The sequence below is a fragment of the Hemiscyllium ocellatum genome, chromosome 26 (genome assembly GCF_020745735.1).
Source record: "Hemiscyllium ocellatum isolate sHemOce1 chromosome 26, sHemOce1.pat.X.cur, whole genome shotgun sequence".
Taxonomy (NCBI): Eukaryota; Metazoa; Chordata; class Chondrichthyes; order Orectolobiformes; family Hemiscylliidae; genus Hemiscyllium; species Hemiscyllium ocellatum.
The window spans coordinates 18,629,058-18,643,082 of record NC_083426.1 but is presented as its reverse complement, the minus strand read 5'-3'; the positions used below and the strand labels follow the sequence as shown (position 1 = coordinate 18,643,082).

Sequence of the window (14,025 nt, the reverse complement as noted above, 5' to 3'; positions counted from 1 at the left end):
AGCAGGGTTATGACTTGGGGGTTTGCCGTTTATGATGGGACTCTTAGCAAAGAGGCCGGAATTTCATTATGAGCATGATGTTTGGCACACCTGCAGATTTAAATTGATACTGTACCAGTATTTAACTTCTAAATTTTATTTTATTGATTATTTCCTGGGAAGTAGGCATCACTAGTATCCATATGGTTCATCAGTTAAGGATGCCAAAAGTGTATAGTTAGGAGAATGTGGTTATACTGCTGCCTCCCAGTTCCAGGGACCTGGGTTCAATCCCAGCCTCAGACAACTTGTGTGGAGTTTGCACATTCTCCCCATGTCTGCGTAGATTTCCTTTGGGTGCTCACGTTTCTTCCCAGAATCTAAAGATGTGCAGGTTAAGTGAATTGGCCATGCTAAATTGCCCATAGTGTTCAGGGTAGGTGCATTAGTCAGGGGTAAATGTAGAGCAATAGGTCTGGGTGGGTTACTCTTCGGAAGGTCAGTGTGGACTTGTTGGGCCGAAGGGCCTGTTTCCACACTGTAAGGATTCTAAGATATCTCAGGAAGGAGAAAAGAGAAGAAGAGACCCGGTATAGTCCTGTTAATTTTTCAGGGGCAGAAGCGATCCATTGGTGAATTGAAGAAGGTGAATATGATTATATAAGCACTCCCTTTTCCCTCCAATATACAGTCTATAAATCATCCATAATAAAGGATTGCATTCGTTATGGTGTGTGTGCCATTATAGTTTGCTATTGTGTGATACTTTCATCGAGTAACATACAATCACTCACTCAGTTTACATTGTCATCTTTATAATTAACAGTGAGGAATGTTCTGAGAATTGTTCTGTTCAATTTTGTTTGTGATCATATTGCAGAGGAATACAGGATCGCTCCAAAGTATATTAGAGGTTTGGAAAAAGCTCCAAAATCTGGCAAGAAGAAGCGGTGACATGGTTTCTAATAGGAATAAATGCAGTCACAGCAATAAAATCACTGTCACAACCTGTTCTTGTCAGTTTGTTATTTAATTTGTAATGTCAGATTTTCTACTACTGCAGCATATGGCATCTCACATTGAGTTCCTCTAAAACTGTGCCCAAACGAAATGCATCTCTATGTGAATACTTGGAGGCTAAACATGATGTCAGTCCAATATATGTTGAAGTGAATGTTGACAGGACTTTGCTGTTTTCTTCAGATATCACCAATAAGAACAATGAAGGTGAAAGCCAGAAATCATTTACTACCCAAACTTACTGGATCAACAATAGGGTGCTGCTGCTGCTGCTGCTACAATATTTTGGATCTCAGCACTTACCCTGTCATATTCTGCAGCAGGATATTATGTTCTTGCTCTATTGAATTCACCAATACACATCTTAACCAGAACCTTCCCATCACCCCATCTGCCAGTTACCTGTGTTCACAAGCATCTCTTCCCCATTCATCCTGAAACTTTATGTGCAGCACCTTGCACCTGTTCAACCTGCTTCCCACTTTTAATCTCAGTGCTCTGCTTAAGCATGATCCTTTTGGTCAGGAAACATCCTGTCATCCTTTTGGTCAGACATCCTTTTAAACAGACATCCTTTTGGTCAGTAGTGAAATACAGGAAGTCACTACCAAATTTTTAGTCATCAATCAAATTTCTGGCTTTCAACTAGAGCAAGAGGAGACTTTACTAAACAAATTGAGGACAAACCAGTGCCTCTGCAAAGTCCAGCTTTATCAGTGGGGCCTCAATACAAATCCTTTATATATTGTTGATGAGACACTTAGTCTGTATAAGTAATGACCTTAAGCTTAGAAGTGATGCTGTCATTTTGGGAATTAACATTTGCAAAATAAAATAAATAATAAAATTTAGCAGCAAGTTGCTATACATCTTTTGTGATTAACTATCTTCTGAAGATGCTGCGGTTATTCCAACTGGGAACTGCATATGAACTCTCCAAATAGGTAATATATCACAGGAAGTAATTTGCATTAGCTTCTGGACCAATTAATTACATGGAAAGTTATGAAGCTTCATTGTAGTATATCCGAATTATCCCAGTGCCCAAAGTGCATGTAGAAAGTTCCATCAATGTGAGAAGGTCTTAAGAACCATTTCAATGTGATAAGATGATGTAAAAATGTATTAACCTTGTAATAAAAATTGCAAAAACTAAACTTTTCATCGCTAAGTGGTTATTAATGGGGGATGAATATTTAAATGTGAGAATGTTCATAGAATATACATTTCAGTAAAATGAGAGTAAATATCGTTCAAAACTAAATTAAACCTTTTCTAGTTTGTTCCCTGTCTTGTCCTCATCAATCCTCATCGAAAAGCTCAATCAAGTTTGTGAGACATGATTTCCCACGCACAAAACCATGTTGACTATCCCTAATCATTCTTTGCCATTCCAAATACATGTACATCCTGTCCCTCAGGATTTCCACCAACAACCTGCCCACCACTGGTGTCAGGCTCACTGATATATAGTTCTCTGGCTTGTCCTTACCACCTTTGTTAAACAGTGGCACCACGTTAGCCAAACGCTAGTCTACCGGCACCTCACCTGTGACTATTGATGATACAAATATCTCAGCAAGAGGCCCAGCAATCGCATTCCTAGTTTCCCACAGAGTTCTAGGGTACACCTGATCAGGTCCTGGGAATATATCCACTTTTATGCCTTTCACGACATTCAGCACTTCCTTCTCTGTAATCTGGACATTTTTCAAGATGTCACCATCTATTTCCCTACATTATATATGTTCCATGTCCTTTTCCACAGTAAACACTGATGCAAAATACTCGTTTAGTATCTCCCTCATCTCCTGCAGCTCCACACAAAGGCCGCCTTGCTGATCTTTGAGGGGCCCTATTCTCTCCCTAGTTACCCTTTTGTCCTTAATGTATTTGTAAACACCTTTTGGATTCTCCTTAACTTCATTTTGCTAAAGCTATCTAATGCCCCCCTTTTTGCCATCCTGATTTCCCCTTTAAGTATACTCCCAGTGTCTTTATACTCTTCTAAGGATTCACTCAATCCAACCTGTTTATACCTGACATGCTTCCTTTTTTTCCTTAACCAAATCCTCAATTATTTTAGGAATCTAGCATTCCCTATACCTATCAGCCTTTCCTTCTACCCTAATAGGAATATACTTTCTCTGGACTTTAGTTATCTCATTTCTGAAGGCTTCCCATTTTCCAGCTGTCCCTTTACCTGTGAACATATGTCCCCAATCAGCTTTTGAAAGTTCTTGCCTAATACTGTGAAAATTGGCCTTCCTTCAATTTAGAACTTTAACTTTCAGATCTGGTCTGTCTTTTTCCGTCACTATTTTAAAACTAATAGAATTCTGGCCGCTGGCCCCAAAGTGCTTCCCCACTGACACCTCAGTCACCTGCCTTGCCTTATTTCCCAAGAGTAGATCAAGTTTTGCACCTTCTCGAGTAGGTACATCCACATACTGAATCAGAAAATTTTCTTGTATACACTTAACAAATTCCTCTCCATCTAAACCATTAACACTATGGCAGTCCCAGTCTACGTTTGGAAAGTTAAAATTCCTATAATAACTATCCTATTATTCTTACAGGTAATTGAGATCTCCTTACAAATGTGTTTCTTAATTTCCCTCTGAGTATTAGGGGGTCTAAAATACAATCCCAATAAGGTGATCATTACTTTCTTATTTCTCAGTTCCACCCAAAATGCCTCCTTTTCTGTCCTTTCTGTAGCATTTATATCCTGGAACATTAAGCTGCCAGTCCTGTCCATCCTTGAGCCATGTTTCTGTAACTGCTATGATAGCCCAGTCCCATGTTTCTAACCATGCCCTGAGTTCATCTGCCTTCCCTGTTAGGCCCCTTGTGTTGAAATTAATGCAGTTTAGTTTATCAGTGCTACCTTGTTCTCTGCTTTGTCCCTGCCTGTCCTGACTGACTTGTTTCTTTTCTCAACTGTACCAGTCTCAGATTGATCTTTTTCCTCACTATCCTGCTGCACCCCCCACCCCACCAATCCACCTTACTAGTTTAAATCCTCCCGAGCAGCTCTAGCAAATCTCCCTGCCAGTATATTGGACCCCTTCCAATTTAGGTGCAATCAGCCCTTCTTGTACAGATCACCTCTACCACAAAACAGCTTCCAATGATCCAAAAATGTGAATCTTTCTCCTGTACACCAGCTCCTCATCCATGCATTCACCTGTTCTATTCTTCTATTCCTGCCCTCACTAGCTCGTAGAACCAGGAATAATCCAGATTTTACTACTCTTGAGGACCTTTTTAAATTCCTGCCTAAATCTCTGTAGTCTCCATTCAGAAACTCAACCTTTTCCCTTCCGATGTTGTTGGTTCCAGTGTGTACAATGACCTCCAGCTAGCCCCTCTCCCCGCTGAGAACATTCTGCACCCTCTCTGAGACATCCTTGATCATGACACCAGGGGATCAATGCACCATTCTGATTTTTCGCTGCTGGCCACCGAAATATCTGTCTAGAGAGTTCCCTATCACAATCAATCTCTTGGAACCCAACGCACCCCTCATTGCATTAGAGCCAGTCTTCATACCAGAAACTTGGCTGTTTGTGCTACATTCCCCTGATAATCCATCACTCTCTACATTTTCCAAAACAGCATACTTGTTTGGAATGGGGATAGCCGCTGAAGACTCTCGCACTACTTGCCTCCCTTTCTTACTTTTCCTGGAGTTAACCTATCTATGTAACTGTATCTGCGACTTTCCCCCTTACTATAACTGCCATCCATCACATCCCCTTGCTCTTGCAAGATTCTCATTGCCTCTGTCTCTCCAACCGATCCATTTGATCTGATAGGATTCGCAAACAACTGCATTTATTGCAGATATGGACAAGAGACAATAGACAGTAGGTGCAGGAGTAGGTCATTCTACCCTTCGAGCCTGCACCATCATTTAATATGATCATGGCTGATCATCCTTAATCAGAATCCTCAGTATATTCCTCGGTGATCCGTAAACTCTCCCTAAACTCCCACATCCAACAAGAAGAGTGTATCACTCTACTAAAGGTCATTTTTGCTTCTTTCAATCTACAGACCCAGAAATAGCACCGTCATATTCCTCTACAAAACACTGCTTTAGGTTAAATTAATACTTATGGCTTATATTTTAAGTTTAATCAAGAGACATATCTCAATAAAACATATAATCAGGAAAGAACCTACTCTACACACTACTGCACTTACATTAAGGCCTCGCTTAAAATATCCACTGATCTGTATCTGTGCTGTGACCTTTCCCAAACAGGTTCCTCCAAGATCAGTTGTGAATTTTACTGTTTGTTATTTTTTCAAATGCACTTTGATTAGATTAGATTACTTACAGTGTGGAAACAGGCCCTTTGGCCCAACAAGTCCATACCGACCCGCCGAAGCGCAACCCACCCAGACCCATTCCCCTATATTTCATCCATTCACCTAACGCTACACGCAATTTAGCATGCACCTAACCTGCACACTTTTGGACTGTGGGAGGAAACCGAAGCATCCGGAGGAAACCCACGCAGACACAGGGAGAATGTGCAAACTCCACACAGTCATTTGCCTGAGGTGGGAATGTCCAGCAATACGTGAATTCAAACAGCAAAGGCAGTAACTGTGCAGATTCATCGCTCTGTCAGTTAGCAATGTGGGTTTCTTTTTCTCTCTCTCTCCTGCACTGACCTCCCCATCTGCTTTGTTTGTCTGTACCTCTCCCTTTTAAAAGTGCTGTTGTTTTGATTCTTTTTTCCTCCAAAGTTCCAAAACAATGTAACAGCATATAAAACTGTAATTGCTGCTCCTGGAATTTGAGGAAATCACCTCCAACACCTAAAATACCTCAAAAAAGGAACAGCTGTTATAACCAGAAATTTTTCCCACCCTCCATCTTGGATTACTCAGAATCTTTCTGGGCTGAGAAGTGGTAAATGATGTTTAATGCAGAAAAGTATGAGGTAGTTCACTTTGGAAGCAGTAACAGGAATGCAGAATACTGGGCTAATGGTAAAATTCTTGGCAGTGTAGATGAACAGAAAGATTTTGGTGTCCAGGTGCATAAATCCCTGCAAGTTGCCAACCAGATTGATAGGGTTGTGAAGAAGGCAAATGGTGTGTTGGCATGTATTGATAGGGGGATTGAGTTTCAGAGCTACGAGGTCATGGTTCAGCTGTGTAAGACACCGGTAAGGCTGTACCTGAGGTATTGCATGCAGTTCTGGTCACCGCATTATAGGAAGTTTTGGAAAGGGTTCAGAGGAGATTTACTAGGGTATTGCCTGGTAAGGATGGAAGGTCTTATGAGGAAAGGCTGAGTGAAATGAGGTTGTTTTCGTTGGATAGAAGAAGGTTGAGAGTGATTTAATGAAGATGTATAAGATAATCAGAAGGTTAGATACGGTGGACAGTGAGAGCCTTTTTCCTCGGATGATGAAGGCTATCTTGATAGATTTAGGACAGATATCAAGGGGTAGTTTCTTTACTCAGAGTAGTAGGGGTGTGGAACGGCCTGCCTGCAACCATAGTAGACTAGCTGATGTTAAGGGCATTTAAATGGGCATTAGACATGAATATGTATAATAACGGAATAATATAGGTTAGATGTGCATCAGATTGTTTTTGCAGGTCGGCGCAATATCGAGGGCTGAAGGCCCTGTACTACGCTGTAATGTTCTATGTTCTAACATGTTTTGCTAGGGTGGCAGAATCCAAGGCTGGAGGGCATAGGTTTAAGGTGAGAGGGGAAAGATTTAAAAGAGTGGTATGTGTATGGAGTGAGCTGCCAGAGGAAGTGTTGGAAGCAGGTACAATTACAACATGTAAAAGGCATTTGGATGAGTATGTGAATAGGAAGACTTTCGAGGGATATGGGCCAAATACTGGCAAATGGGACTAGGTCAGATTGGGATGTCTGGTCGGCATGGGTGAGTTGGGATTGAAAGGTCTGCTTCCATGCTGTAAGACTCATTTTTCTATTGTCATGACAATAGAAACTTTTAAGTATGACATTTGTATTTCTTTCAAAAATAAAGGCTAAGGATATAAATTTATTGGCTGTCCAGAATGTTCTTGTGTAAATTATCACAAGGAATTCTGGGATATTGCATCTTAAGAATGTTGAGAGAATTTTAGGCAGATTCACTTCAAATGGAAAGATGCCATTCAAAAACAAAGTGAACTGATCTCCCTTGGCAACAGGGGTAAATAGAGGCTGATTATCCCTTCTCAGCAGAAAACCATCTCCTGTGAGTTGTGTCCAGACTGCAGACATTATGTTAGTTGGATGGTAGTTGTGTGTGAAAGATATACCCTTATCCTCACAAAATACTCAAGTAATGGGGTTAAAAACCAAATGCAACTCCTGTTCTCTGCTAGCTAGCATGTGGCTTGAGTTTCACTGTGTTGCAGTGCTAAGAATGAACACAGTCAGAATGGCCATTGCTTTATTTATAGCTTTTTCTCTATTGTGCATTAAACTTTTGTTCTGCTCTAAAAGAACAATGAGGCCTCATCTGAACATGTTCAGTAGATGACTACCAGTAATGTCTCGAACTGCAAAAATTGAACTTATGATTTATCAGGCCAGGTTTTGTTCTGGGATTTGACTTGTCAGTATTACCATCAGCTATGATTGTAACAATTGCCTTTCCAATTGGTAATGTATCTAAGTAAAAACATGGCTATTAATCTGCTATTGGCATTTCAGGAACATCTCACAGAGAGAATTTATCAACTTAGGAAGGAGAAACCTATTCTAATAAAGTTTTACCTGTTTTAACATTTTTAAAAAAGTTGGCAGTGGAGAACAGATTTAAATATGGAAATATCAGATAGAAAAGAATAACCATATTGCGGTTTAATGGAAAAAGTTGTAGTTTATTCAGTGATCCTCCAGAAATTAAATTTCTACATCAAACACTTATTTTTTTTTATTTTTGAAAACAGTTGGATTAAAACTGACAAGCCATGTACATATAAACAAATGTGAGTTGTCTGCTGAATGAAACAAGCAACAGTTCAGTAAAACACTCTGTATTACCAAGTGACACTATTCTTATGACAATGTCTAATAAGATTAACTGAATTTTAATGTCAATATGACATGCTGTTTTATATGATTGACATTGGGGAGTAATAAGCTATTTCTTTAGGTGGGAAACTCACTGGATTAGATGAAACATGGATTTTATACCCTATCCAATGTTACTTTTTGACTTCAATGTGAAGTTGTGTGGGGTGTAAAACCAGCATTGCACCCAATCCTGTCAGTTTCCTAACTGGTGAGATTGGTTAAAATCATCCCCATTGTGCAGTTTCACAAAATCCCTTCAATATTCCAGACAGTCTGACAAATCAAATGCACAGACCATTCACATCCTTTGTATACAAAATCTACCAATGGTCTTACATTGACCACCTTTAAAGTCATTTTAATCAGAGCTTGAAATTTCCCTGCACTCAAATTGTATGATATTACCTGGCTGTTATTTGTAACTTGAGAAGATTCCTACTGAGCAGTTCAGCTTTCTCAAACATGGCATACAGCTGTATATCACCTACAAATTCTTCTTAACACCAATTAACTCAGATTCAATTAGCAGAACAAGGAAGCAGAAAGGACAGTTCGCCTCCATTATTAGGACAGCCACTTACCTAAATGATATGTCTTGTCTCCTGGCTTGCACTCTAAATCTCTTTAAAAAATTGTTTTCTTTAAAAAGGAATGCCCTCACAAGTACGTTCTAACAACTGATTTAACGCAACATTTTGGATTTCCTATTTGTGGTTGGCATGGAGAGATACATTTCTGTTCATTAGTATGTGTCTTCATTCAATATTCTAAGTTGGTTATGGTCCATATTTATGGATGATTTTGCATGCAATCATTCAAATTCTTTCAGACAATAAGTCATTTTTCATTTAAGTTATTTAGTTTGGGGCTTTTCTTCCCACTGCCTACCTTCTCAAGAAGCACTGTCATCTATTTCTCTGTGACAAAACCTGGATCAACAAATCAAGTGATATAGTAGTTTTCTGTATTATCTTCCACCTGAATTCTCAATTATTTATACTATTGGCTTCCTGGAAGTGAATCACATCTCTTAGATTTCATATTTTGCCTTTCATTTTGCTTTGAGATTTTAATCCTTGTCCTTGGTTTTCCTGTATGAATTTCTGTTTTGTATTCTAATGCTTATTTTTAATACTATTATGCTCCCTTCTCAGATAGCTATTGTAAATGGTAGGAAATACTTATTTCTTGTTTCTGTAATTACCTTCTACTTCCCAGAGTTGAACATTTTGCTGGTAGTTGAATTGGGAAAGTCAAGGTTTCTGGAATGCAGATGAAAAATGACTCTTGAATCACTGATGTAAAGATTAGCAATATTAGAAAATGGAAGACATGTTTTGTGGTAGTATTAAATAGGTATTGGTCAACAATAGCACAAGACAGAAACAATTTAATGCTCCCCTCACAATGGACTAACACTGTGCTGCAGTCCAGATATTAGGAAAGCAGGTAAGAACATAGTGTTTCTCTTTGAAATGAATTTTGAAAGTCTCTGTATTAGATTCATATCTAATGGCAATGGAGCTAAGGTTACCCAGAATCAGTTTTTAGGGACTGTAAACACCTATTCAACAGAAGAAGTGTTCATGTGTATTGAGTTGAGTTTCAAACCAATGTCCCAAAACAAAAATGCACTGTTCTACAAGGTGTTGGCACCCACCTCTACAATGCATTCATTCCTGGTCAATATATATGGCTTTAGTTTTTTAACACTTACACAAGAATTAAATCAACATTTGGCAATACGATATATCACAACTAGATCTGCAAGACTGAGCAGATTAATGTGTTTCATTTACTAACAAACCAGTAAAACATTCAAGTATGTCCTAACATCTAGATTTAAATTGTATTTAATCCCTTCTCTCTTAAATTGGCACTTCCATCATGAAAGCAATAGTTACTTGCAAAGTACTAGCTTGTGGGATTTTGCTGTTAAGTTCTGAATTATCAATGGAAAGTCAAATCCAATTGATCTACATGATCTAATTGCTATTTGATGTCAGTAGTTGTTTGTGTCGGAAATAGCAATTGGCTATTGTCTTTGTGAGTAAGTTTGAAGTATTCCAGGTACAATTGACACAGGATCTCTTCTACTGCATGCACCAATATTTAAAAGTGGCATCAATTCGAAAAATTACATATTTCATGTAGGAAGCATGCACCTCTTAACAGTCGTGAGTTTTATTAAACGTTTTGAGCACCAAGTATTGTCAGACTTTCAAAATTTGTATGACTTTCAAAATAACCATTTCTGTTGCCACAACTTTAAAAATAAAAATCTGATTCCAAATGTTTAAGCAGAACTCTGGATCTTTATAAAGTTATGGAATATTTTTACATCTGCAGTATTTGCTGTTCTATTGTTTGATACACCGGTTAACATTTGAAAGTTAATTGCAATAATGGATAGGTTTAATAACACTGCAATGAAGAGTAAATTAACAAACCACAGATCCTAATGGGAATTCTTAACTCAGCCTGATCTGGATTTCATACAGCACACATTCTGTCAATGGAAAAGCATGCTGTAGCATACTCTCTCCAAGGATTTAACTGCAGTATTCTGACTTTAGTTACATTTCTTGCAACAGACTCGAATATCAGAAAACGTGTACTGCCAGTAAGATAATACTGGATTTTAAAAAGTATGCTTATTTTACACAAAACAGTAGTGTTTCCATGTACAATATGTCTACAAATGCTACAGCCATATGTCTTGTCTGTCCCAGGCTGGGCACCTCACAGTAGTCTCTCTATCAAAGTTGAGATATTTATGATACACTGCTCTTTCCCTAAGTCTGAGTCTTTTGTAGCAGCTGTTGTCTCTCTTTTGACTGATCACTTGCAGCAATGCATCTTTAGTAGCAGATGCACCCTGCAGCAATGTCGTGCTTATACTTTGGCGACTCATCCGTGCAGCTGCTCCAGATCCAGATGGTGGTGGCAGTTCCTCCATGCACCAGATGGCTCTTCACTTCTCAGCCAGCACCCACTGAATGAATGAAAGGGTAACATTCACACACAACCCAGTTGACCTCTCTGCTGTGAGAACCCAAAGACTGGGCTCTGGTCCATACTGAACAGTCTTCCATTAGAAACCTGTGCAAGTACAAAACAAACAGTTGTGTTTTTAAAATTGTCAAAGAGTAAAACGGGAAAACATAAAGAAGAAAACTGTGCAAGTCACTAAATCAACCAGTAATCAGTACTTTTCCATTGGACAGATCAGAGGTAATAAAAATATAGTGGCTGAACTGAGACAAAAATTGCTTTTATTTTTATGCTGAATGATACAATGTAGGAATGGATATAAAAGTTACCATGGATAATACTGTGCTGACAAAACTTGCCAAGGATACTACAGCTAAAGGGTCTTTCCATCATCTACTTTTAATAAGGATTCCTAATCTCTAAAATTGCTTCCACAAAAGGACTGCAGAGACAACACTCTGCAAGATTCTGATGAAAGGTCAATGACCCAAAATGTTAACTTCTTACCTTTCTCCACAGGTGCTGCCTGTCCTGCTGAGGATTCCTAGTATTTTCTGCTTTTATTGCTATAGAAACAATATTGAGCTCTTGAACTATTAGGTTAATTGTTCTTAAAAACCAAAAAAAAACAAAATATTTCATCAAAGTGACTTCTGTGTTTTTAGTAGCTAAAGCAAGACTTTGTAACATCTAGAATACTATTCAGAATAATAGAAATTTTCTGACAAATATACCTCTTCCCAGACGATGCACTAACTGTTTTGCCTGTACAACATTACAAATTATGTGTACAATGTCGCAAACTGCAATGGTTACTGTTAAGTTGATATAAGTATGTTGACATTAGAAAATATCAATTACATTTATCTTGGTGTGCAGAAATATACAACACAGGCTTGTGATAGTTAGCAAATTAAAGCACACTGTGCTTGGATTAAGATTTGGCTAACAGATAGAAAACAGAAAGGAGAGAAAAATGGGTCATTCTCACATTGGCATGCTGTCCCTAGTGGGGTACTGCAAGGACTAGTCTTGGACGCCATTATTAACGATGGCTCAGTATGGTGGCTCAGTGGTTAGCTGCCCCACAGCGCCAAGGACTCAGGTACAATTCCAGCCTCGGACAACTGTTTGCATGGAGTTTGCACATTCTTCCTGTGTCCAAATATGTGCACGCTAGATGGCTTAGCCATGGGAAATGTGGGGTTTATAGGGATAGGGTGGGTCTGGGTGGTATACTTCCCAGAGGGTCAGTATAGACTCCATCCATTGAGTGAATGGCCTGTTTCCATGCTATTGGGATTCTATTATTCTTTGACAAATATCAATGATAAAATAATATGGGAATCAAATGAAATATTTCCAAATTTGCAGATCATACAAAACTAAGCAGGAATGTGTGATGCAAGGAAGATGTAAAGGAAGCTTGTGAGCAGGTAAGAACATGGCAGATGGAATATAATGTGAAAGACATGAGGTTACCCACTTTAGTAGGAAGAACAGATGTGCAGAATGTTTCTTAAATGGAGAAAGGTTGAAAAGTGCATAAGTGCAAAGGCACCTGGGTGTCCTTGGCAATAAATCAATGAAGACTAACATGTAGTTGCAGCAAGCTCTTAGGAAGACCAATGTAACATTAGCCTTTATCACAAGTCTTGCTTCAATTGTGTAAAAACTTGGTTGGACCAACACCTGAAGTACTGTGTGCAGTTCTGGATCCTTCTCTCAAGAAAGATATTATTGCCGTAGATGGAGAGCAACAAAGAATCACCAGATCTGTTCTTGGGATAGCAGATCTGTCATATGACGGGAGACTAGGCAAACTAGGCCTGTATTCACTCGAGTTATGAAAAATGAGAGGTGATCTCTTTGAGACCTATAAAACACTTAAAGAGATAGACAGGATAGATCCAGGTAAGATGTTTCTCCTGAATGGGAAATCTAGAACCAGGAGGCACAATTAAAAATAATGAGGATGCCATTTAGGACTAAGTACAGGAGAAATTTGTTTACTTTGAGAGCTGTGGAAGCTCAGTGTTTGAGTATATTTAAAGTCAACATGGATTTCTGATTACCAATAGTGTAAAACTCACTGACGTGTTCTATCAGCCGTGATCATATTAAATGCTGGAGCAGATTTGACAGGCTGAATGGCCTACTCCTATTCCTATGTACTAATAATGTGTAATTATTAAAAGGGAAATGCTAAGTTTTAACATGTCCAAGGTTCTGAAGTAGAAATCATACCAAGTACAATGTGAAGGTAGCCAAATGGTTATTACTTTAAATACCTATTCCTAAGATATGTAATGAGTACGTGTCTCAATCGGATTTATTAGTGGATCGAGCTTTTATCACAAAACATTGGATTGGATTATCAATTTCCTATTGCACCTAATCGGGAAAAAAATGTATTCATTTCAAATTGTTTTTGCTCTTCCCAGATATTTGTGATTAGTTATAAAATTTTAGGACAAGTCAGCTGCAATCAAAGATGCTGCAATTATTCCAAGCTCCAACAGAAAGTGATCTTTCTGTTCTCACCATACTTCAGAAATATTTCATTAATATTCATTCATTTGCAAGTTTCATAATTCCAATTGCTGCAAGTTTATTGCAAGTGACCCGATCTTTCAGTTAAATACAGTCTTGGGCACAATTTCATGAGGATTCTGAAAGTTTGGGATTGTTAATGTGCAAGTGCAAGACTGGACAGCTGACAGCAGAGTAAATCAGACATGTGACCTGCATGTTAGCTTGACAAGCCTGAAGGTGCCTTGTACATAAGAATGAAGTAGTTGTCAATATTTTCGCATTACTCATGATGTCTGAAATAGCCAGTTTCTTTTCAATAACTGACATAATTGCTTTCCCCTGTAATGAATGTTCACTGATATAACGAGCTTCAAAACTGTGTGTACCTGTGACTTCATTAGCAGACTGCTAAGTTTAGAGAC

General features: G+C 38.6%; 2 protein-coding genes across 7 annotated transcripts in view; one reads left to right on the top strand and one right to left on the bottom strand.

Annotated features, from left to right (window-relative positions):
* Nucleotides 1-2,138, top strand: part of eif2d (eukaryotic translation initiation factor 2D) — a 41,575-nt gene extending 39,437 nt beyond the window's left edge. For 3 of the 5 annotated variants that reach the window (XM_060845419.1, XM_060845418.1, XM_060845414.1), the window contains one exon: nucleotides 860-1,270. In XM_060845419.1, coding sequence (XP_060701402.1) covers nucleotides 860-1,012 — 153 coding nt within the window. In that variant the 3' untranslated portion in view covers nucleotides 1,013-1,270. Of the gene's footprint in view, nucleotides 1-859 lie in introns of all 5 variants that reach the window. The other 2 variants (XM_060845415.1, XM_060845417.1) reach the window with 2 other exon arrangements.
* A 5,743-nt stretch (nucleotides 2,139-7,881) lies between these two features.
* LOC132828371 (TBC1 domain family member 30-like) overlaps nucleotides 7,882-14,025 on the bottom strand; it is an 82,877-nt gene continuing 76,733 nt past the window's right edge. Inside the window, exons 13-14 of one of the 2 annotated variants that reach the window (XR_009646112.1) lie at nucleotides 11,576-11,634; nucleotides 7,882-11,176 (exon numbers count right to left, since the gene is read on the bottom strand). The gene's annotated coding sequence lies outside the window, so the exon portion shown is untranslated. The remainder of the gene's footprint in view (nucleotides 11,177-11,575; nucleotides 11,635-14,025) is intronic. The other variant, XM_060845411.1, reaches the window with a different exon arrangement.